Here is a 26,095-nt window from a genome sequence, read left to right as displayed (position 1 = left end):
TGGATTAAGGCAGTTCTGGGTCCTAGGCACACCATAGAGTGAGGCTTCCAGTGGCCTTCACCCCTCATCATGGCCATGCCTTTTACTTGGAATGGCGTATCAGGAGGCCACTACTTGTTCCAGAAACACTGAACCATGAGACTCCCTTCACTCTTCAGAAACAGCAGCAGAGGTAGCAAGCCAGATGGGCTTTCCTCTTCCTAATAGAGGCAGGAACCCTCCAGCCATTTACCAGTATTTACCATCTAACCCATCTGCCAGTATGTGGGTCAAAATCACTGCGCTCTTCCCTTATCACTAACAGAGGTTTCTTTGCTGGGCAGTGCTGGTAGGGGCATCTGCAGCTAGGTTCTTGGAGTCAATGCTCCATTTAGATAAATACATCTCTGAGCTAATTTTCAGGCTCTCTGCAGATTCAGGTAGATGCCACTATATTAGCTGTCCTTGGACCTAATTTTCAAACTTTTCTTCACACCCACAGGAGTTAGGACCTTTTAAAAAACCAAATGCTTATATTCTGTTGTACTTGCATGTCTCTAAGAGCCAGGACCCTAACATGTTCCTGTTTCCAGCTCTCCTACCACCTGTTCTGGCTGGAAATTTGTGTATTTTCCACAGTTCTATGGAGTACCATGAACCAGCACAGGCTGGGGGCTGACTGGCTAAGCATCAGCTCTGCAGAAAAGGACCTGGGGGTTACAGCAGAAAATAAGCTTAGTATGAGCCAACAGTGTGCCCTTGTTGCCAAGAAGGCTAATGGCATACTGGGCTGCATTAGTCGGAATGTTGCTAACTAATCAAGGGAAGTGATTATTCCCCTTTGATTGAATTTGCACTTAGATGTTCTCCTTTTTCTCAGATATTTTTCTGAAGGTTTTATCTTCTGTTTTGGTTTTTGTTATATTTTTGATTTGAGGGGCTGGTCACGGAATTAAAACAATGCTGTTGAGGGTACTGAGGCAGTAGATCTTAGCATAAGTCTGTGCCTCAAAGAACCAAATATTTTTGGGAATTAGGGGAAGTTTAGCTGGGGATCTGAGACCCAAGAATAGGAAGCCAAGTGATCTCTTTAGGAGAACACAACTAAAGGTAAGTGATTCCTTTTCTAATAGCCTTGGCTCAAAATCTTACTTTAGTAGTTGTGAAAAATGTTGTTCTTCATTTAATTCTACTCTGTAATGGTGTGAAAGCCTTGCTTTAAATTCTTGACACTTTGCTGTAAGAAAAAATAAATTGTGTTCATTAAGACCTGCTCTTTTCAAAATAAATCTCATAGAATTGATAAAGACCCTGTTTAGAAGAGGTAGTACAAAAAGTGAAACAGTAATATTTTATTCTTCAAGTGCTTGTATTCACTACCAGGTTGGAGAGCCCTTTAGTTTCTGGAATATTCGCCCTGTGAGGGTACTTAGACTCTGTAATCAGAGCACCTCAATCTTCTTTAAAAAAAAAAAATCTTATCCTTTTAGCTAAAGGATCATGCAGAGAGTTCATACTGAGATGTTTGGCCACTCTAGCCTATAATATCCTTTGCAAAGTTGCTGCTTTACAGGATGCAGACATCCGTTCTACAAGTATGTTTTGTATACATTGTTCCTAGATGTATACTTTTTCATTTTTCTTTATTTATAGGATTTATTTCATTCTATATATGCTTTAAAAACTTCTTACTGCTTTTAGTATTGCCAGTGATGGAGATTTAGTAATATCTTTAGTTTTCTATACTTTCTAACTTCTGATTTGTATTAATTGCATATCTATTTCTCCTTTTTTCCATTTGTTATGTATTAGTGACACTCTTTTGGTTCTACTTGCTTCCTCCACTTTGCCACTTGAACCAAAATGAGCTTTTAGACAAAGATGTCCTCCAACTTGATTATGAAATCATGACATTTTTGTCATCTATTTAATAAATTCTTCTTTAAGAACTCCCAACTTTCACTCACACTTTTGTTTCCCTATTTTTTTCTGAGCTTTGGGATATCAACCCCTTTGAAGTCCAAGGGGTGGACTTCTGTTACACAGCTAAACTGCCATTTAGGTGGATAGAGTAAGTGGCCTTTTGGGTATGTATGCACAGTTTATGATTCTTTTATCCATGTGCTGTAGATGTGGATGTACGCACACATACAGTGCATGCTCAGTAGGCTATGCACTAGCTAGGAGCTGCATAGCTAAATAGGCATGTACACTGGTGGAAATCCTAGAAAGAAGTGGCAGGAAGAGAATATCCCTCCCCATGCTGTAGCTACAATTGCTGAGAGGTTAGGGGCAGCCACCAGAGAAACAAGAGACATAAGTTCTAGGCCTGCCTCTTGAAGAGGGAGCTTGAAATGCCTCTCTAACTTTCTAGTACAGTGCTCTAACCAACACCCTATGGGGTTGGCATTATCCAGACCCTTCTGCAGTAGTCATTTTGAAGCTGAGCCACTGCCCCTTGCATTTACATACTAGTCATTGCATAGAATGGATGGTGAGCAGAGGAAAAGTTTTGTCCCATCAGGAGCAAGAAGTTAGGTTAAAAACTTCAAGTGCAGCATCTGTTTGACTGATCCATGTACTTTCTGGTTTGCCGTCTTCCTCCTGGTCATACATATCTCCTTCTTTTTGTGCCCAGGGTGTCATTCCCCTGTCTCTATTTCCTATGCTAATCTTCTCCACATATTTGTTTATAGTTTTAGCTTCAGTATGCTATGTTTGCACTCGGCATATACACATTGATTCTTCTATGGCTGGGCTCTGCTTTATTGACTTAGGCTGATGGTACTATGGATTTTCTGAAGCTATCAAAAATGGCCAATAATTCAATGTGCAAAATGGCGTGAGGAAATGTAAGGCCTAAGCCCGCCAACCACAAAATTAACATTGATTTCAATGGGAGTTATATATGTGAATAGATTCTAAAAAAAGGTCACAGCCTGCATTTACAAGAGTAGTGGACTGCGCAGTTGTTACTGCGCAATTAGTTAGTAATTGCTTATGGTTGCACTACTTGCATTATTGCCCAGTACCATTGCTGCACAATATTTTTCTGATGCCACTGTGCAGTAGCTCATTACTATTGTGCAGTAGCATCATGTCACGGTTAGTGCCTGGCTGTGCAGTAGCAATGAACTATGGTGCAGGAGCATTTTGTGTAGACATGCCCAGGATGTCCAAAAATATCAGATTGGTGTGAGGTTGTGGCAAGACTGGGTAACTAGAGGTGGCTGTGTCCTGCAATACTTGAAAAAAAAAAGGTGGGGGGGAAGGAACAAGGAGTGGGGAAATGACAGGAACTTCATATCTGAGAGATAAAAGAAGTTAATAGTTACCAATGGAGAAAAATGTTAAAGCTCTTAGTAGCAGGACAAATAAGGATGCAGTACCTTTCCTATCTTGACTCATTACTATCTATCAAAACCTTATCTACTAAGCAGGTTTTCCAAAATAACCAGGTGTCCGGTTATGTGTAGCACCTGAAACATCTCAGAATCTAGTGGAAAGCTTGTATTATTAAAAAGGTGAATTGGAATTTAAATCTATTTCTAGGGATCATATATTGCTTTAGGTTATATGCTTAATATTACTGTTTATATTTAAAGGCCAAATAACACCAATGATCCTTTTGCTAATTTTCTGGTGACTGGTGTAAATTTCATGCTTCTATAATTCCATATTATCTTAACTGAAATAATTAAACAGAGCTCATGAGAGGAGTTTAAAAGTCATAAAGTTGACACGAATAAAAAGAGATGTAGGATGTGACATGGGATGGCATTTAAAATTAGTTGATTTAAAAGTTTAATTAAAAACTGATTTACTCCTTTAAAACTGTGCAGTATTCCCATTGATTCAATGGATACTTTCTCTGGAAGCTTAGCTTTTACAAGATCATACACAGGTTGTTTTATGCAAGGATATAATTAATGGGAAATGAGCACACACATGCATGCACAGTCAATCAGTCATGGGATATCTATGCAACTACCTATGTGCAGTGCAAAAATGGGTGAGGAGTGCATGAACCTGCTAGCACATTTGAAACTGTTTATGACATTGTGTAGACAGTTTCCAGTATCATCACCACATTAAGACAAAAGTATCAACTAAATAGTTTTTGACAATTCATATAGCACACAAAGTTATGAAACAGGCTACTATTTGCTCATTTTTTAAAAATGTGTCTAGGTGTCTTGAATTAGAAAGGGGGCCTCTGAAAAACAAAATTAGTATTTGACAGGAACCAAACATAAATGGGAATATATTCATTATTCCTCCGTGGTCTGCACAACAAAAAACAAGGTTTTGTTATCAAGTGGTAATGTTTTGGATCTCTGGGAAGATCTGGAAATGCAGAAAGATTCTATTGGTTATCTGTGATGCAGCAAATTATATCATGTCACATTTTCAGTAGCAGATTATTATATTTTAAACAATATTGAATGGTTTAGAAAAGTTTTCATTATTAACTTATGTCTCAAAATACATAAGGAATATAATATAAAAAGGAAAACATTCAGTACTGTAAGAAAAAAGGCATTTACTTGACTTTAATATTCTAGTATGGTTCAGTAACTGACATCATCAACATAATATATTTTAACGCCTGAACATATAATCTTATATGCAGATCCCTGCTCACAAAATCAGTGGAGCCTCATGGATATGCAGGGATTTGCTTGAGAATACCCAGTTGCTAGATTCAAACCTTATATGCATAATTAGAATGATGAGTTGGTAATTCATAGTGAGATTGGATATCACAGGATTTAAAAGAAAGTCAGTTTTAAAATGATAATCTACAGAACGTTGCTTGTAGTCACCTACTGAGGGCAGTCAACTCCTGTTTTTTCGAATGATAAAATTTGATTCAATTGCTTTTCATGCTACCTTTACATCTTGATAATGTTGACTTGCATTGTGGCTCCATGGGGTTTTTTTGTTTGCTGTATATTTGCAAACACAAAATGAAACATGAATTCAAAGACTGAAAAGCATTTCATTTCTTAAAATAGCTCATTTTAGAAAGCCCGATTTCAAATTCATTCAAATTATTCAATCAAAACGCTTTCCATATAAGTTTTGCCTGACGGAGTAGAATATCAGGCCAAAAGTATACTTTAAAATGTTAATTGAATATAGTAGCACAGTTCCCAGATCTCTTTTAGGCAAAAGCTACTGAAGGCATATAAAGTGGAAATGTTTATGAGCACATGTATTTTTTAACATTGTAAAGACCATAAGTATTTTTAATTTGTGTTGAAATAACCATTATCCATTTACAAGTTTACGATGATTTTTTTTTCTATCTTAGGTTTATTAGTCAAGTAAATTAGTGTTAAGCCCTATGTGGACAGGACACATACCAGCATAAATAGTTTGCGCATATGGAATTGCAAATATACAAGGTTCTCAGAAGAGCATTACAGCTTTAAACGACCATTTCCAAACTTGTTCCAGTGAAATAATGTTGCAGAGGCAAAATGTGCTGTATTTTTTAAATTAAGGTGCTGAGTACCATCAGGTAGATGCTAACTACTCTCAACTGTAATTTCAGAGGATTAGATACTGATAAAATATTGCATTTGTTCACATGCCACACCTCCCAAACAAATCATGCGCCTTATTTTGGGAAGGCAGAATGAAGAAAAAAAGATTTCTCCAATCATGGATGTATGGAGCAGGAAATGAGCCTTCAACTCACTCACTGGCTAATTTGGGGGTAAATGATACATGTGGTATGTGAGTAAATATGGTAATGTCTAGTTAGCTGCTAGCACTACCTCTAGTTTCTGTGGCATTAATGGGACTTGGATCAATTCCTGAGTAATCTGCAGGGATCCTTGTTTTCTCTGATAAAAAATTGCAAATTATCTGATAAAAAAAATCACAAATTCTCTAATTAAAAACATACTTAAATGATCAAAATCCATGCTTAAAATGGAAGGCTACCATATATATAGGTATCAGTTGGACAAAATGTTTTATTGATATATGTACAGTTTTAAATCAGTTTGGAAGCCTATTACCAGTTCTTCAATCGCTGTAATAAAATAAATTCTAAATACCTATATATTTTGGCATTTGATTTTGGGTTTTTCATCATGGAAAACTGGAACTCCTGCTGAGACCTCTCTATATACCCCAGGGAATTATACACAGAAGAATTCAAAATTATGTGCAGAAAAATTCATAACTATGTGCAGCAAAATTCAAAATTATGCAAAATTAATTACTTTTATTTTTTTTTACAAATTAACTTAAATATAACACTATTTGAACATTCTTTAGAAATATATACAGGTACTTTGTATGATGGGGTGCATGTGGGGTGAGTGTAGGGAGATTTGTGAAGTTGGAGGGGGTGTGTGTGTGGGATTTATGGGGGGTTGTGAAGGGGTTGGGAGGTGTGGGTATGGGAGTAAATGGGGTTTGTGAGTAGGTGGGGCTTGTGGGGGGATTGCAAAGGGGTGTGAGGGTGTGGGTGTATGTGTGGAGCTTGTGGGTGGGTGTGGGGTTTGCTTGGAGGCTCAGCTGCAGCAGTCAGTGGGCCCTTGGGGCGCTCATGGATATGGCAGGCAGAGCACCTGGTGGCATGTGCCTCTGAGTCCCAGGGTCTGCGTGTGCTGGCATGGAGCCAGTCTGGCTCACTGGTCTGTGCCTTTGGACCAGACTGGGCTGGCTCAATACCAGCACAGGAGGATTGCGGCACCGCAGATGGGAGCTGCAGGCAATTAGGCTGGGTGAGCTCCTTGCTTCCATGGGCAGCTTTCTGCTGGTGTGCTAGAAGCCCCACATGGAGGCATGGAGCTGGCCAGCTTGGTGCAATGGTGTATGGACTGGGAGCCACACACCATCAGGCTGGGTCGGCCCTCCACATGGGGCTTCCATGGACACCTCCCCACTCCCTCAGCCCCCACCTACACCCCCCAACTTGCCCCCACCTACTCCACTGGCTCTTCCCACAGCTTCAACCTCCCCCACCCCCCCAGCCCTGGCAGTCATCCTAACTTACTCCACAGCCCCCACCCTGCTCTCCCGCTGGTCCCCAGCCCCCTGCAAGACCCACTTACCTCAAAGGCTCCATGAGGGAAAGCAAGCCTCAGGTAAGCCCTGGATGACAGAGGCTCAGGCCCTGCCCCTTCCCCTCTCCCTCAGAACAGGGCTCAGAGTTTGCCACCCTTTTTGCAAGAAGCTCTTGCAGGCTGGAACTCTGCCAGCCTGCAGAGAGCTCTTTGCAAAAATGGAAAATCCATGGGTATCTCTGTTAAAATGAAAAATCCACTTTCTTCTCTGTTAAAAGGGAAAATCCACTTTTTTTCTGTTTTCCCGTGGGAAATGGAAAACCTGGATCCCAGGTAATTTGCTTAAGACCACAGAACTGGGTTTGGACTTTAGAACTTTCTGCTTTGCAGACCTCTACCTAACTCATATGTCTCTTGCTCATATTGTAGAGAGTTTATAATGCTTTGAGTGTTGATGTAGGGATGAGAATTTTTAAATTAGCAGATATAGTGGTGGAAATATGCTTGTCAGGGCAATTCTCTGGTATTTCTACATTCAGTGGGTCTCTAAAACAGGCATTTCTTCTAAAGTTCAATATTGTTGACCTGAAGATCCATGAATTTATAAAGTTGGAATGAAATCTCTCCTTTCTTCTACAACCCACTTCCTGTTTGGGAGACTCTAAGATCACAAATGGGGAAATCATGAAGAATATGTGGTCTACCCTTATATATTATAGATTTAAGAAAGATGATCAATTTCAATGGAGAATGCAGATTAATGCATAGTTTGTAACACTGATGATGTACCTAAGATCTATGGTTAAACATTTGGAGGAATATATGTGTTTTAAAAAGTCTCATGTAAATAGTGTAAATTAAGTTCATAATAATAATATGACCCTACATATGTGGTGTTAGAATACACAGAGCAGTTACTTTGAATAATATCTGTCTAAAATAAATCTGTTTTGTAACTTTTCTCCTTTGATGCATGGTATGGTATTAAAGCATCTATTGGGATGCTATCATAGATGGACACTATATTCACTCTTTGAATAAAGGGGTTTTGGCTTGGTATAATTTTTAATGGGTCCAGCTGCACTTCTCCATGATTCTATGATATAATTCTGAACGAACTTTGTGAATAGATTATTTCATGAGAAGAATGATGGTGATTGCTTGTTATACACCAAACTGTCTCTTGCTCTCTTACCACACCCATCCAAAATCGTGGGGGAAAAGCTAAGAAAACAAGACAATATATTTTTTTCTCTTTATTTTCCCATTGTTTTGCTTTTAGGGGACTGCTCCTATTCCTACTGAAGTCAGTGGGAATCTTACCATTTGTCTCAGTGAGAGGAGGACAACTAGATTTGCCAGAGGAAAAATAACTAATTAAGCTTCACTGCAAATATCATTTTTTAAAAGACACCATTTTACATTTTTTGCCTTTTGCCAGCTTTTATTTGTCTCCCTTTTTCTCCCTTAAGCATGGTGTTATTGCTACAGAAGATGAAGAGTATTTTATTGAGCCTTTAAGGAATATAACTGAAAATTCCAATAATTTTAGTTATGAAAATGGTCATCCTCATGTTATTTACAAAAAGTCTACCATGTACCAACGACATCTCTATGATCACACTCACTGTGGTGTCTCAGGTAAATAAGTTTGAATATCAATTATATCTTTATTTCTTTATAAAATTGTCATTTCAGATTTAAAACTAAGATAATGCTGTGATTTCTACACTGGTTCCATGTACAGAATATAACAGAATTCCATTGGAGTGAGTTTAGTGTTAGGGACTCTCCGTTTGGATGATGCCATGCACCCCTTTGAAAAGTAGCTTTGCATTTTTTTTCAGATTCAAGTCAAGAATATAGTGTCTTGAAGGCTAAGGCACTGGGACTAAGTCTTGTTTTATTCCTGTATTGAGTATGGTGGTGGTGATGAGTGCAGGCTTCTTTACAGTGTCCTGTAAATGTACTTCAATCTTGATTGGAAGGCAGGACTTGCGTGACTAAGTGTTACAGCTCAATGATTATTAAGTGTTATATCTCATTTGAGCAAACTTGACACATGATTGACGTGTATTACTGTTATGACTGGTAATATATTTAGAAGGAAGCAGGGTAATATATTTAGAACTGAGTAAGAATTCCTACTTAAGGGTATTTGTGATTTGTTGATACTAATTATTCATTCTATTTGTTAAGATTATTCCGAAGACAGATGGGTAGATGTTAAAATTATGGTGTTACATGAATGCCTTCATAGATTTTATTGAAAGATGGTTCTGTTCAAATCTTCCGTTTTCTATCCAACCTTCTCCAATATCTTCCTTTTGTCCTGAATTTCACTTGTTTGAATTTAAGCCAAAAGATAATTTCTGAGGACAGTTTGGAATACATCTGACAGGCTGGTTTTGATTTACAGATCTAGAAAAATATTTTTTACTTGTTAGAAAAATGTTCCAAGCTTATTTGCATATCTCTCAAGAAAGTTTGTTCTTGCAAGTTCACTCCAGTCTCGGGGATTCATCCCTAGTGAGATCTAGCGTAGGACAGATTTGGCAAATATTAATTTTAAAATAAAAAATAACAAATAGCTTATTGGTGTAACCTCTTTTGGCTTTTATTGCTGGAGATTATAACTTCTGCTGGCACTAACTGATTGAGGTTACAACACAGGTTGTCTACAAGAACCATGCTTGGAGAAGAGTTTTTTCCTGAGTGACTCACTTAACTGAGTTCAGGGTCTAGTGGCAGAAAATGTTAAGCGTTCTGTGCTCCTTAGTACTCTGTGTAAAACTTCTGTGTTGGCCTGGAAACTTATTGTATCCACAACCCTCTTTTGCTGGCTACAAAGTCCTTCATCTTCTCTCCTGCTGTGTACTGCAGGACTTTGAATGGATCACTAGCTGATTTCTGCTCTTTTGTGACCAGTCAGGGAGTGGGTACCCAAGCAGTCCTCTGGTTAGGAAAAAGAATTGGCCCCAGAGAATAAGAATATTAACATATTTGGCTGTTCTAATTTGTTCATGTCACAATCAACTTTTACAGAAACAACCACCTCTTCAACTCCTCCTATTTAATGAGAGGTTTGTGGAATATCAGTCAGTGCTTTATTCCCCATGATCATATCCCCAGGACCAGGAGGGAATATTAGCCCCTACTTTGGCTACGTTTCACAAATGGAAAGAAGGAGAAATTAACAGTGGGCTCATCTACATGAGACACTAACTGCTCAGTGGCCTAATAACATTGTGCAGTAGTGGGTCACAGCACAGATAGTGATAATATGTTACTGCACAGTAGTGTCACTAAAGGGTTTGCCGGCACTACTGCACAGTAACTCTGGTTACTGTGCATTTATTTAGTACTTGATCATAGGAGTACTAAATTAAATGTGCGGTAACCACTGTGCATTACTGAACATGTAGACATGCCCAGTAGTCAGGAAATCATTCCTTCCAAGTTAGGGGAGATAAGATATAAATTGCTTCTGTGCTACGTGGGGTTTGCTGGTACAGCCACATCAGTCTAGCAAGCCTGGCGGTATTTTTCTAGTGTTGTTTAGACTTTGTTAGGTTAATGTTTCACTACCTGAACACGTGTAAGTCCTGCTTATGCACTCAATATAGCCTCATTCAAGACATTTTTGGCATGCAAGTGGATTTTAGATCCTGTTTTCATCTGTACAGCTACACTTGTTATTATCGCAGTACATGCTCTGTTCTGCCTGCATAGGTGTGCACTTTCCCTAGTCTGGTCAGATAAAACTATAACCAGCAACTGTTTATTAGTGGAGGAGCGAGCGGCCTTTTCCATATTTGAGTTCAGGACTCTAGTGATTAGGGCACTTGCTTCCAGGGTGGGAGACCCTGATTCTAAGCCTTGCTGAGCCAGTGGGGGTTAACATGCATCTCCCACTTCACAGTAAACTACTCTAACCACTAGGCACTGTTCTCTTCCTTCTGAAATTGACCGTTTGGGCAGCCAAGAAGGAAAGATATGTTGGGTAAGAAAGAGCACTAGCTAGGGAGAGTATGACTCAGTAAGATGAGCACTGCCTTGGAAGGGAGGTAGTCCTGATTTCAGTTCCTGTTCCTATCCCAAATGGCATTTTTGCACTTTAATATTAATTGAGTAAAATGGATAGGTAGCTTCTATCTAATGAGACCAGAACTCAGGACCTTCTCCCTGGGCAGCGCCCAGCTCACTAAGCTATGCATTCAATTAACAGTTCACTTAAACATGTATAAATTCACTACATTAACTGGTTTTGTTGTGAGCAAAGTTGCTGTCTACTAGGATCATTTTGCTGTTTAAGTTGCACTAGTATAATCCACAGTGTTACCACCAGTTTCAATGGAACTGTTGTTTAAATATAAAGGTTATAATATAAAGCTGAGCTATCAAAGATACAGCCCACAGACAGAGTCTAGCTTATGGAGCCATATCATTTGGCCTCCTAGAGGGGCTGGGGCTGGTGCTGAGTTCTGGTGTATGGAGTCCTGCTGGGATCCCATGTCATTGTTGGGAGGGGGGCAAAGCGACAGGCACTTTAATCCCTGCAGCAGTTAACTCTACCCCTGCTCACCCCACTGCTAGTGGTGGGTGGGTCTTGATCCAGCCTATGAGGCTTTTTACAGTCTGGGTCTAACCTGAGGAACCAAGTGAGTTTGACAACCTCTCTGTGAAATTGTTCCAGCAGAAAAAGTTTTCACATTTTCATCCCTCACCTTCTAGTCCTCACTAATCAATTAAGTTCTTCCTTCACTGTGGGCTTTAAGTCAATAACAAAACTGCTACTGATTTCAGTAGGTGTGAAATCAGGTTCTATATGCTTCTAGATTCATACTGAAATCAATATGGATTTTATTGTGAGTTGCTGGGCCCCTTCAGATTGCAATGACTTCAGTGGTAACTGAGCCTGTGCAGAATCAAGCCCTTACAATTACCTTTGTTTTTCTATCCAGTTGTATGCCTCTTTCTGAAATGTTAATAATACATGTAAAGTTTTCCAAATGCAGAATCAGATTAATCTGTGAGGTAAGCAGGTAAAACTGCCATCATTCAGAGCTGAATTTGGCTCATAGTTTACCGTCAATATGAATATACAAGTTTCATAAATAATGTATTGTAGTCTTTTCCCATTAACTTTGCAACAAACTTCTTGCAGCATATTTACTTTCATGTTGTTCTCATTTACCTACATGATTTGTGTAAAAGTTTAGTGCCTACTGGTATCATTAAGGTTGCAAAGGTTCCCATTATAACATGCTTTTTTCATACTGAACATTTTCAGAAATATCTTTTTGTTGATATATCCTGTATGCAGATTTTGTGTGGAGATGGATTATTGTTTTTGAAAATTTAAAACAATGTTTTCACCTGTCTTGTTGGAGAGTGAACAGTATATTTCCCTGGCACATTAACAGACACTTCTGAACTGAATGTAGTGACAATAAAAGTGACTGCAGTTTAAAACCTGAAAACTGGCAAGTACATAATTCTGGGATGGGATAAGTATATGGTGCTCCATATATAGGGCAGATTTAACATGCATTGTTTAGCATAATATGAAAAAAAATCAAGTATCAGCAAGTTTGCATAATTAAAATATCAAAGAAGTCAGGAAATGCAGCACAGAATGTTACAAAAATTGATATTAACAAGGTCATATGGTCTAGATCTATTTATTTTCTATTCCTGTTTATCTGGTTCGATATGTGGTTTCATAGAAGAACTCATGTTGGAAAGTGTATTCCCCAAAACATAAATAATCACAACTGAGTTAGGTTTGTTACGGGAATATTTAGCATACGTTTTCAGGCCCCCTCTACACATTACATGTATGGACAATTAACTGGTTAACTGCACAATTCAGACCAGCTACACAAAGTAGCTATCACACAATAAAAAGTTCCAACCAACTATTACATTAAACCTTGAAAATGTATACTAACTTTATAGCTGGTGCTATTGAGTCTTAATTTGCACATGCTGCAGCGTCTCCCCTGCATTGCCCTGTCAACTGATGGGGCTCCCAGCTGCAGAGGTACACCATGCCCAGTGTGAAAACCCCAAGCCCAGGGGATCATTACAGCTGTGATCCCCAAGGCTCAGGGGTGCACAAAACCCCAGAGACCACAACACGTGCAGCCAGGACTAAGAGTCCTACACCTGACGGGGCTCTTGGTCCCAGCTGTGCCACCTGTGCAGGCAGGATCAAGAGCCCCATCAGCAGGTGCAGGACTCTCAGTCCTAGTTGCTTGTGTAGACAGAGAGCCCAGTCAGGTACGTGATTCTCAGTCCTGCCTGCACATGGCCCCCCCCATGTCTGGGAGCCTCCTTAGCAATGGGGACTCCCAGCCATGGGAACCTACTTCTTGCTGATGCAGGGGGAGCCCAGGATTGGGTTCCCCCTACACTGGCAATAAGATTCAATTGGATCTAATACACAGTCCCACAATAGTACCTCCTGCCATGCATTTGTGGCACAGCAAGAGGTGAAATTGCATGGATCATGCATTAAGTCCAATCATGCCTTTACCTGCATGCAGAGATGACCATAGCAGGTTGCGGACCCCAGACATGGCGGTGGGGGGGTGAACAGCTCCCAAAGCATGGGGGCCTGGGGAAGTCACCCCAGTTGGCCCCCTGTTAGGGACGGCCCTGCCTGCATGTGTAGAGGGGGCATCATTGTTTGGCAGTAACATTGCAGTAACAAAGAGCCAGCTCCAGTCTACGTTGTGTTGAGTACTCTCTGGGTAATCCCACTGATTCCAGAGAGGTGGTACAAAATTTAGACTGAAATTGTAGTAGAACCTGGCTCAGTATAATTTGCATGAAAATCGGTACTATAAAGTTGATAGCTTTACCTAATTCACAAATCTATGATCTTGTCTTGTTCTGTTAGAACAAGGCATTGTAGCACAGACAAAATAAGGTGACCCATGATCTGGAGTCACTGTAATATAAAATTTAAGTGAATCAGTTAAGATTTGCATTTCAGTCTCTTTTCTGAGGTGCCTGAATTGTATGGTCTCGTATGTAACATTTACTGCAACATTATTGAAATATATTTTTTGTGGTCTACTATCTTTTCATCTTTACCATGGCACCAAAGACAAGAACAGAAGTAATGAAATTGGATAGTATTGTTATCTTTGATGTTAGCACTGTTATAATCCTAAAACCTCTGCTAATTTAGGAAAAAGTAGTATTTGCAAGAGAATAAATTCTTTGAATTATTATTCTGTATCCTGTATTAATTCCATTGTATCACACTACTTGCTGAGTGAATACTGACTTCATCATTGTATACAAACTAATTTAACACTATTATCATTCTGTACCATGTAAAAAAAAATTGTGGTCTGTCCCTGCTTCTACTGAAATCAATGGTAAAATCATAGAATCGTATAAAATTAGGCTTGAAAGGAACCTCAAGAGATCATCTAAACCAACTCTCTGCTTAAAGCAGGACCATCATCAAGTAGATAATTCCAGCCAGGGCTTTGTCAAGCTGGGCCACCTCACTAGGTAAAATTGTCATCAGCTTCCACAGGTAAAGTTAGTTGAATTTTCTGTTTACATCAGATAGTTAAACTTTACCTAATACTATCTGCTCTGTGTAGGGACACGCTAATGTGTATAATTTAAGAAGTTTCACACTGTCAGACTTTTTTTGTCCCAAATGATTTTTAATAGTGGAATAACTAAGATTCTTCAAAATTTCCATATAGTAAAAATGTATTAGAATTGTAAGCTAGGCTACTTTTGGAGAAATTATGTTGTAACTAATGATTTATAAATACATGTTATGACTACAGACTAATAGGGCCAGGATGATGTAATCTTCAGTGGGACTTTTATGACTTCAAAATTTGTTCACCAAGGTTTTTCTTGATAGTTTGCATGCTGCAGTTCTGTCATTTGAAAAGAGAGTCAGCATGTATGAAGAAAACTTTAAATGCATCAGGAGTTTCACTGGTAGATTACTTGGTCCTAGCAACCTGTCACTGCACTAAGAGTAGCAATTTAGATTTGGTTGACTGGTATGTTCTGCCTGATTCTGTACTGTTTCAGTGAGGCAAACAGTTGCTAACCTGGTTTAAGTGGTCACCTTGAACTGCAGTGGAATTGCAGAAATATGGTAAGTAGGCATGGCTGGTGAACTCAGAGTGGTGGGGCAGTACAGTGTCCCGTGGAGAGAGGGGGGTTTTCAGCCAGCCAGGAGCAGAGTGGGGTTTGCAGCCGGAGGGGGAAGGAGGGAGGGGATACAGTTGGCCTGGTGATCTGGTCAGTAGCAGGGAGGCTGCAAACCCCCCTGCTCCCAGCTGGCTGCAACCCCCTCACTTACCCTACTGCCAACCTGCTGCAACCTCTCCCCATCCCGGCTCCCATGCAATGCTCCACCACCCCACCAGTCTGAGTTCACCACTGCACCTGATATATTAGCTTGGGTGGATCTAGGATTTTGAAAAGGGGGATGCAGATGGTGTGATGCATCATTACATATAATACAATACATATTTTTCTTGAAGTAAAAAGAAACTAGAAGCTTTACTAATACAGTAGGGGGCTAGGGCTTTATTATTCAATTCCAGTTCAAAGCAAGAACAACTACAACTTTATTGGAAGGTACATTAATTTGCTATATCATACATTTTTTTTTTTTTTTTTAAAATACAAAGACACCATGAACAAATTAGGCAAAAGCAATAAGAAGTTGTTTCTTTAGTTCTGTAGGCATTATAATTAAATGTACATCTCTAATTCATAAAATAAAATTAAGCTTTCTTGAGCATCTTGACAGTGCATCCAATACTTCACCGAAAGTTATTTCCACAGCTAAGTTGATGTTTTTATCTAGAGTAAAAAACAAACAAACAGTCTGCAGGACTGTTAATTAGGAGTTACGTTACCAGGAAGAACTAAGAGACAGCAAAATTGTAGAAGGAGGAATCTTGATTAATGCAACATTAATACCATTAGAAAGGAGAGGGAGTTGTTAACACCTGTGAAATAAAGGGTTTAGAAGGAATCACGTAAATTACAATGAACCATGACATCAATTGACTGTCTCTGCTACTGGAATAGAAATGCTTCTGCTACTACCAGGCAGTTGGTTCTAAAATTTAGGTGGAGCAGGAAGCAAAGAGGGGTGCAACTGCATCATTGTACCTCCTCCTCTGTATATTAGCAATATAGCATTAAAAGTTAAAATAAAATGACTTATAAAATGACTGATTCCATACACACCCACATCTGCATTTTTGCATATACCATGTGCCCCAAAGTAAATAATTTACTTTGTTTTTGGAAGGTATAATATAGGGGAAAAAAAAGATTTTTCCAGAGTCATGACTGACTATGTGACAGAGTAAATCCTCCTGGAAATATGGAGTGTTAATAAAAATGTATCATCTCAGGAGACAGTCTTGGTGAGGGTGCAGGAAATTTCTGGTATGGCAAGGCAGCAAAAAGACTAGACTCTTGACCCTTGGAAGGACAGTAGGAATACTGTTACTTCTTTACTGTAAATAGTTATTTAAGTTCCTGCAAATAAGGGAAGTGTTATTACCACTCCACAAGCCTCATCATGATACTACAGGCTACAGCAGCTCACTTACCTGGAGCCACCTCAATTGCTCCTTCAGGCACAAGCTACAATAGCTATGGCTGCTAGAGGGTTAGCAGAGGACTCTGCTCCTTCTCCTTGTTGGGGCCAAAAACAAGTGGCAGCCATCTTGACAACCAGAAGCAAGACAACACTGCTCTAATATTTTTCCTGGTTTCTGTCCAGTGCAGAAAAATCACTCTCCCTGCTTAAGACATGTACCCCAATTTTGGAGGGCTGGTTTTGTGGGGAAAGGTGCATGTGGTATACGAGTAAATATAGTATTTTCAACTCAATTCAATAGCATCAGCATTATCTCTGTGTTTGTTTAATATTGTCACGGGGTGGGGCCCCGCAGGCGGCCGTGAGCTCGCTAGTGCCCCTTTGCCATGCCAATTAGGGTGATCTGGCACCCTCTACTCACCCACCACATCTTTGCTGTTGAGGTTCAGAATGGGAGGCTGCCTACTTACACCTAACGACACCTTGCTGGTATCACCTCCGTTCCAAAGTGGGGGTACTCTCACCCCAGCCTTATGGGCAAATGCATGCCTCCAAACCTCCCTTCTAGCACGCCCCAAGCCTTACAGCCGTCCCATGGGATGTTGTACAGTCCCTTGCCCCTCTGGTGCTCTCTCTTGGGCACCCTGGGCTCCTTGCCTGCCTGGCACCCCCTTGGGCCGGGCTCCTATCTTCCAGCCCGCTCCCTGCGCCCTTGGGCCTGGCTCGCTACTGCTGCCCTTGCCAGCATTCCTCGCCTGCTCGCCCCTCTCTCTTTTCCTGCCCCACTCTGGGGCCGACACCGCGCGCCCCCTCTCTGCCCCACTCTGGGGCCGACACCGCGCGCCGCACGCTAGGGGCACAGGCGATCACTGCCGTGCCTGTCCCCTTGACCCTTCTCTGGGCCCAGTTGCCCCACTGGGCAAAACACCACCCTTATGGGCTGGGGTCTGCAACCCCACATACCGCACCTCCCTGGCACAATACGGTGCCTCTCCGGCACAGCCGATAGTGCCCCGCTGGCACTGTGCCCCTACTGGGCACCAGGAACCCCCAAGCTGCTGGGGAGCCCCCATGAGGCCTCCTCACTCCCCAACAGCCTCACCTGGTCCTCCGGTGCAAACCATAACATAAGCTCAAGCCACCCAGCTGTAACATAAACCACACAGAGTCTCCCTGCTCCAAACATAAACGCGAGCCCCTACCAAGGCTCTCAAGCCTACCTCCCTTTCGGGCACTCATGTTCCCCGCATCATCACAGCCAGTTAGTGTGGTAAGACTGCAACCACTAACTCAGGCCACTCAACTCCTGCTCCTGCAGCAGCCAAAAGGGAACTGCTAGCTAGGCTTTGGCCTAGCTGTTTATAAGGGCCTGGCCCTGCCCCTTCCTGGCCACATGACCTGCCTGGTTGCCCTAGCAATCCCCATCTGTGTTGCTCCGGGCACTTCAGCAGCCCTATTCCTCCTGCTAGTAGCAGGCACCATGGTACCCTGCTACAAATATTTATGCATAGTTATTTTTTTAATAATTAAAATAAATAAAATTTCCAGGGAAAAAATTGTTATTATGTTCAAATACATGTATAATTAACATAAGTTTGTTTTAACCAGGTGGTTATTAAAGCATTTTAGTGCTTCTAATTCCAGACTAGATCATTTGATTTTAATGATAGATTAAACCAGATTAGATCAACAGATTTTAAAGATAAAGAGGCATAGGAAAGTTAGTAGTTATAGTTGTTCTGTTTTATAAAGATGGAACAATGTGGAAGATAGGCCTACTGAGTTTTACAAGCTTGAATATTTTAACTAGTATTTCCATAACATATTTAAATTTCTTTTAGGTTCATATTTAATGCTGAATTCCCTGGTTTTATAATACTAGTTTTGGCAATAATTACAACATTCTTATGGTTTTTTTTTTTACTTTTAAGTTCCTTAATTGATATATACTTTTTTTCTTTATGCCTGTTCATTTCCAACCTTGGGCACTGTTCCTGTGTTTCATTGGCAAAATAGGAATAAAAAATACCTACTCATTTTTGTGAAGTAGGCTTAATGTGCTTGATACAAGGTTCTCTATCAAGCTGAGTTTGTTATATACTTTCTGAAAGGTATATATTGGAATACATTAATTAAAAAAAAAATTCTTGCATGTTTCCAAAAAAACCTCCTAATCTATATTTTATTTTTATAAAATAAGTTAGAAGTGAACTGAAATTTTTTAAACAACTAAGTCTGAACAAAGTTGGGTTTTTAAAAATCTTACTACAAAATGTTTCAGTAATATCTAGAATTTATGAAAAGTCTAAAACATGACTTCATTGATGCCAAAATCTTTGAACAACTAAAGCTAACTTAAGTTTCCTTGGACAGTGATGAAATACAGGAAAGTGCTTTGTACTGATTACAAGAACTTCAGCAAGTTTTAGTACTTGAAGGTATTTTGCTTAAATTACTATAATCTTTTATGAGCTGTGATATAGTAGAACCCAGATGGTTTGTGAGGTTAGGTTCCTCATCTCCTTGTGAAGATGAGTGTTTGTAAACTAACTAGAGTGCGTACAATTACAGGAAACAATCATAAGATACCACTGAGCTGCTTTAGCTAAATAGAGGAGCAGAGTCCTTTTGAAGAAAAATAGCTGCAGAAAACAGCTGTTTGAATCCCCCCTTAATTTGGCAACATTCTATGAATTAAGTGGTATGTGGATCACCTGCATATGGATAAAAAGGTTCAACTGTAGTAATAAACCAGTGTCCCAGAGAAAGGACCTTCTTATTTTCATTTTCCAAGTTGTCTAAAATTTAATATGGATCTTTTAAAGCTATATATGTTTTATGGACTGTATAAATTGATGAATAAGAAATATATTATAATAAAAAGGACCTGAGGATTTGTAAACCAAGACCCAAAACATTTTCTTTATTGATGAATTGTTGTCTAGCAAAAATTAGGTATAGTAGAACCTGGATCATTCAGATCTGGGTGGAACCCACCTAATTTGTAGCAGGCTACCTAATTAAGGTGAGCTACTCAGCTGTGTCTGCTGTGGAATTTTCTTCAAGAGGCCCCTGCTTCTCTGATCCCTGAGCTTATCAGAGGAATGGTGCCCTTTGATATAAAAGCTGCAACAAAGATTGGCTCCTGTGTTGTTGTTTTCTGAAGCTCTGTATACCCACTGGTTAGTTTGTTAACCTGAAGCACTGCAGCAGTAAGGGACCTATCTGTGAAGTACAGTGGAGTCGCAACATATGCGCATTGAACTTGCGCATTCAATTATACGCAGCCAAAAAAAGGAGAAAAATAACAATTTGAATAGTGTGTGTGATTTTGCCCGCCATTTCAATGAGTGTATGTCCTGGAGTTAGCGTGAGACGGGAGACATGAATCTGCTGTTCCCTCAGTCGGTCTCAGTTCCCATGTGCCTCTCATAGTGTGAGTATCTCGCCACATGTAAATATGGCCACAACAAACCTAGCATCCGTGCCATTGAGATTACATAATTTTGACTATACGCGATTTGTGCCTTACGTGCTGACTTTAGAACTCAACCCCCGTGTAAGATGTGACTCTACTGTATCTGGATTCTACCAGAGGCTTCCTTTGACACCAAAGGCACTTTTCAAATTTAACCAATTTTAGTAAATAAATATTTATTTCTGGAGGTATTACTTAAAGACTAGTTCTATTCAGAGCCTTCAGGTCAGCAAACAGATACTTTAGTCCATTGTTATTTAGCAGGGCATTTAAATATATGTTTAGCTGTAATTGTTAGTTAAATACTATTCAGCAAATATCTTATTTACTTGAATATAAGGGCTAGGTACAGAAAGTTAAAAAGGCTGAGGATGAATCAGGTCAGTCTTTGCAGGTTAGTTTAAGCTGCACAGATGAAATTGAAACAGAAGTTAACAGACATTTACCTTTGTTTCAGGAAATGCAGCCACATACCTATGGTGGCTTGAGTCAGAAGCCAGGGGCTGCTAGAGCACAGCTCTCTGGCTGTGTGTTCACTTCCTCTTCCTGCTGCCCCTGAGATCTGTGGGATTTACAGTCCAGAATTACAGCAACAGGACCCTGCAGGGTTGCTCCTCACTTCCTTTTCCTGCTTCCAGGTTCCTTTGGGATTTGTAGTCCACAGTTGCAGCCAGCAGTAAGTTTGAGTGGAGGAAGGGGTGTTTAACCCCCCTCCATGGCCCCAGGCCCCAGCCAGGGTTTGCCTGGAGAAAAGTATCTTCCTACCCCAACTGGGTTGCATCCCCAGCCAGGCTTGCCCCTCCCCCACTCTGTTGTCAGCCAGTCCTAACTATTCCAGCTAGGAAGCAGAGGGGCAGGGGCAGGGGCAGGGCTAGCCCTGCTCTCTGGAGCAGACAGCATAGCCCAGCCCAGGGCTGCAAAGCGTGCTGGGGGACTAAACCAGGTTTATCTTAAACTAGTTTCAGTCATTTTGAAATTGGTTTATGTGCCTTCTGTTCTGTTATAGGTTTAAACCGGTTTCTGATTACTTAAACTGATTTATTTGTAACCTCTGACCTTAGCCAAGACAACCCCCAATAATTAGATTCTGTATTGGAAAAATTTAGATGTGTGTTTTCTATTTTCCAGGTATAGAATCTAATTATTGGAGGGTTTTTCATTTTTAATTTGTCCCCTTACCACTGGTACAGCAGGGAAAGTAAATCTGGGGGAGTCAGGTGGTCCCCTTGACCTCTGCCCCCACCTCCACATTCTTCCCTCTGCAGCTTCTTCTCGTTCCCCTTACTGTCAGACCCTGCTCTTTCCTGAGCACATGAAAGTGAGAGGCAGGTTTGAAAACAGTGACTTTAAATAAACATACCTGTAGTAATTTATATATAGGTAAATTACTATGGGTACCCATAGACTTAGTTTATCCAGAATTGATGTATTACCATTTTTGAAACTAGTGCAACTTTAATGCAGGTAGCTCCATAAACACACTTTTAAACAGCAGTTTTGTACTTACTTATATATAGTACAAACTATGCATGATTCATAAGCCAAAAGGCTTATGATTTGCCACATAGTTCATTGGGCTAGGACCCAGTGGAGTCAACATTTCAAACCATGGTGATCGCACAGTTCAGCACTGCTTGAATGTGTGTGCGCTCTGGATAGTCCTCCCCACAAAGGATCCATGTGCTAATTAGCCCCCACTTATGACTTGAACCAAGTGTTATTGTCATGAGTTCTGGAGTCCTCCAAAAATGTATATGCAAATGAGACACAGGGGGACCTGTTCTTGCACCAGCTCATGGAGGGCAGGGCCACACTAATTATATGTGACAAGCTGTTGGGGGCAGGGGGGAGGAGAAGGGTACAGAGGGATTCTGGAGGAACCATTTGGGTCCCTCTTTGGGTACATTTGCCAGACATTTAAGGCTGGTGAAGAAACAGGAATAACTGGAGATGGGGGAAAAAAAGATGCAGCTCAGCTGTGGCAGTGAACAGGAAGTCAAAATGTATTCAGTATAGTGGCACAGTATGACTTGAAAAAGTTGGTGCTGAAGGGGACTGTGCTTAATGTGCACTACCATATATTTTATTCAGATGAGCTGCACTAATCTATCCTTGTGGTTGGTTCCCATCACCGTCCACTTCTGCCTTCTGTCCCATTCCAGCTGGAGTGCATCCCTCAGTTGCAGCAGGGCCCCATGGATCTGGCATCCTGGTACCATGCATGACTGGTCCTCATGGATCATGGCACCTAGGACAGATTTAAAATGCTCAGCCAAGACTTTGGCCAGCAGCTTATAGTCAAAGTTTAGGAGTGTGATAGACCTCCAGTTCTTCAACTCTTTCCTTGGACCCTTCTTGTGCAAGAAGGTCACAAGGCCCCAGTTCATCCCAGCCCCTAGCCGGCCCTGCTACAGTTGCTCTCAAAAGAGCTCCAGCAGGTTGAGGTCCACCAGGTGCCAGAAGGTCACACAAAACTCCTTGGGCTGTCTGTCTGACCCACCCAGGGGTTTCACCATTGTTGAACCTCCAGAGGGTCTGTCCACTCCTCCACCTGCTGCTCTTCAGCTTCTCTGAGGGCCTGAGTTAGCCCTTGCAGGCATTGCTGCATGGCCCCTGGGTCCTGCTGTTGTGCAGTGTCAAGCCCTCAGTAGCAAGTGGTCATCATTCCCAGCATGCCTTCCTTCAACCGGTGCTCTGCTCCTGCACCATCTTTCAGGCATGTCATGGGCTTCTTTTTGCTCTTCTTTAGCTTGGAGAAATAAGCAGACCACCCCTCTCCCTCCCCCTTCCCCTCCCCCTCTGCCAGCCATGGTACCTCGGCCTGGAAGATCTTCTTCCTGGCCTCCTCCTGGTACCAGGCACCAATCTGGGCCTTCACTTCCTGCATGTCCTCCCTCACATCCCAGTCTGCTGCTGCCTGCCTGTGCAGGTTCTGTAGCTTATGGGTCAGGCGCTCGTGCTGCCTTCTGTGGAAGAAAGCTCGCTGCTTGCCGGCCTTCTGGAAGTAGACCTTGGTCTTTCCTTTGATACTGGTCCATCACTCTGTCTGATTCGGATACAGGATCTTGAGGGTCCTCCAGCCTGCATAGTGCTCTCTGAAACTGTGCTGGGTCTTTTCATCTTCCAACAGGCTGGTGTTTAGCTTCCACACCCCTCTGCCCCTTTCCAGCTGTGCTTGCATTTCTCTCTGGACTGTGAGGAGGCAGTGGTCTGAGAAACATACAGGCGTGGGGTGGGGGGAGGATACAGAGGGATTCTGGAGGAACCTTTGCCTCCACCTCTTTGGGAGGAGGACAGAATCTATCCTGGCCTTGGTTTCCCCTGCTGGGTCCACTTGGATGAAGTTCCCACTGGGGCCTTGGACTCCTTTCCTGGTGTATACTATGCCATGGTCTTTGATCAGCTGTTTCAGTAGCCTGGAGGATCTGTCTATGCCTGCCCACTGGGCACTGCTGACTCTGTCTTCCTCACTGATGACGCAGTTGAAGTCCTCTGCAATGATTACTGGTTTGCCACTTGGCATTGTTAGGGTCATGTTTTGTAGGAACTTACACCTTGCCTTTACTTCGGCTGGTGTGTACACACACAGCACCTTGAACTCTGTCCCATTTGCTTCCATGATGGCTTGCAGTAGCCTGCCTGCCACTATTTCTCTGTGCTGCAGGGGGCACACGATTTCCCCTTTCAGCAGGATTGTGACCCCAGTAGCCCTAATGTCATCCCACCACAGGGCTGTCCTGTGCGGCCCGTGTTTGGAGAAAAAGAGCTGCTGGTATTACTGGGGAGACTGCGTTCATGCAGGCAGACCATGTCTGCTTCTGTCTGTTCCAGAGTCTGTATTACCTGGTCCCACTTCCTTTTCCCTAACAAACTTCTCACATTCACAGAAGCAATTTTAAGAGTTTTCATTGTATAGTTAAATTTGGGGGTGGGGAGGGCTGGTCGGATTTCAGGAACCACCTTTCTTGTCTCAATCTCAAGTTCGGCTTTCTTTTCCTCGCTCTCTGGATCTTGTTGTTTTACCTGACTGGGCCTTCCCTTGGATTCCCTTGTAGAGCTTATCTTGTTGTCCTCTGTTTGCTTTTTCTTCCTACTCTTGTGCGAGTCCATTCATACCCCTCTAGGGGTTCAAAATGGGGTGAGGTTTCTTGGGTTTTCTCTTTCTTCCTTTCTAGCTCCTTCCTGTTCTGGGGTTGCTTTCTCCCTGGGCTTAGGTCTTCCTCTCCTTTCTCTTGTGATTCTTTCTTTTCCCTCTTTCACTCATTCTCTTGTTCCATGGCTGAGCCTGTTTTATTCCTATTCAGTTCCATTAACATCTCAATGCTCCTTAAAACTGACTCGGAGACAGGAGTGTCCTCTAGCCCTGGGGGAGGGGTTCCTCCTCCTGTTCCCACAGCATTCCCATTCTGCTCCATGTCCTCCTCACTCTCCTCTTCTGAACTATCCTGAATTTCTGACTCTGAGGTGAAGGACTTGAAATCCTCCTCCTCCTGTTTCCCCATGTACTCCCCTTTCTCCCTGTCTCTTTCCTGAAGAGGTGGCCATCCTCCCCACAGAGGTTGCAGTGTTTCTCTTTGTTGCATTTTTGGTGTTTGTGCCCAGTATGATGGCAGACAGCACAGAGCTCTATTTTGCACTCTCTTCTCAGGTGCCCCTCCTGTCCACATTTGTGGCACAGTTTGGGTTGGCCTCTATAGTAAATCAAGCCTTTGTGGTGCCCCAGGTGCAGGGAGGCTGGCAAATGCTGCATTGCCCCAGAGCTACTGGGGTCTTTTTTTAAGAGTACTGTGGCAATCCAGGCCCCAGTCCATACTCCCTCTCCATCCTTCTCCTCCTCTATTGTTCTCACCTCCTCACAGTGGCTGTTCAGCCAGAAATGAAGGTCTGCCTCATCTATTTCTGTTGTGCTCAGATCAATCTTTACAATGTTCTGTCTCCACTGAGTTCCCTTGGTGTCTCCCTCATAGAAAGCATAATCCTTCAGCTTGGGGTCCTCTCCCACCTGCTCCAGACATTTTGAGAAATGCTGCCTGGCTTCAGGGCTCCTGATCCCACCACCCAATCACGGGAGTGCTTTTGCTTCCATATGTAAATTACATTCTCCTTATTTACCTGGAGCAGCTGTCGCAGGACTTTCCTGTTGAAATCTTCTCTTCTCATGCCACTGGGGAGATACCTAGTCTGTAAATCATACCTGGACACCTTGAAATCCATGGGGAAGCCCTTTCTCTTTGTTTTCACCAGTTCTGGTCCTCCAGCACTCATGCCTTTCTTTGCAGCACCTGCATAGCTGCCTGCCATCTGCCCCTCCTGGACTGAACCTGGACCCGGAAAAAGCCTACAACAGAGTGTCACACCATTTTCTCCTTGAGATGCTGAAGTGAATGGGTCTCACTCCAACCTTCACCGGCTGGATAAGGACTCTATATGTAGACATTAATTGTGAGGTGCTGGTCAATGGGTTCCTGAGTGCACAGATCATGGTAGAGTCAGGGGTCCAGCAGAGGTGTCTAGTCTCCCCATCCTTTTCATCTGTGTGACTGAACCCCTGGAACAGCGCATCAGGTAGGACCCTGGGATGCATGGAGTCCAGATCCCCAGAGGAAGCAAAGGAGAGACCAAGGTCCTGGCCTACATAGACAACCTGAACATCCTGTGCTGGAATAAGTGTGCTGTAAGGAGAGCACACACAGGTCTATGAGGTGGCAGCAAGGGCAAAGCTCAACATGAGCAAAAGCATCTGTCTGACCATGGGCAAGCTCGGGGACCTGGAGTCCCTGGGGGTCTCAGTCCTCCATGAGGGGGTCAAGATCCTTGGGGTGGATTTCAACCCCAAGCTGAGTGGAAGGCTCGGGAGAAGAAGGAGGCCGAGATTACGCAGAGGTTGAGTCTGTGGCATGCGCACCGCCTCTTCACTGGGGGGTGCATGGCACTCATGAAGGCGGTGTTGTTACCACTACTTCTGTACTCCACATGGGTCTTCCCTTCCTCCCC

The 26,095-nt window shown here is 42.1% G+C and overlaps 1 protein-coding gene across 1 annotated transcript in view; it reads left to right on the top strand.

Annotated features, from left to right (window-relative positions):
* Window positions 1-26,095, top strand: part of ADAMTS6 (ADAM metallopeptidase with thrombospondin type 1 motif 6) — a 346,787-nt gene that overhangs the window by 15,099 nt on the left and 305,593 nt on the right. The window contains exon 4 of the mRNA XM_019532140.1: window positions 8,480-8,648. Within this exon, the coding sequence (XP_019387685.1) occupies window positions 8,480-8,648 (169 nt within the window). The remainder of the gene's footprint in view (window positions 1-8,479; window positions 8,649-26,095) is intronic.

This window comes from Crocodylus porosus, unplaced genomic scaffold (genome assembly GCF_001723895.1).
Source record: "Crocodylus porosus isolate Cpor-Errol unplaced genomic scaffold, CroPor_comp1, whole genome shotgun sequence".
In the NCBI taxonomy this organism is placed as follows: Eukaryota; Metazoa; Chordata; order Crocodylia; family Crocodylidae; genus Crocodylus; species Crocodylus porosus.
The sequence above is the reverse complement of the archived record's forward strand: the minus strand, read 5'-3'. Positions and strand labels throughout refer to the sequence as shown.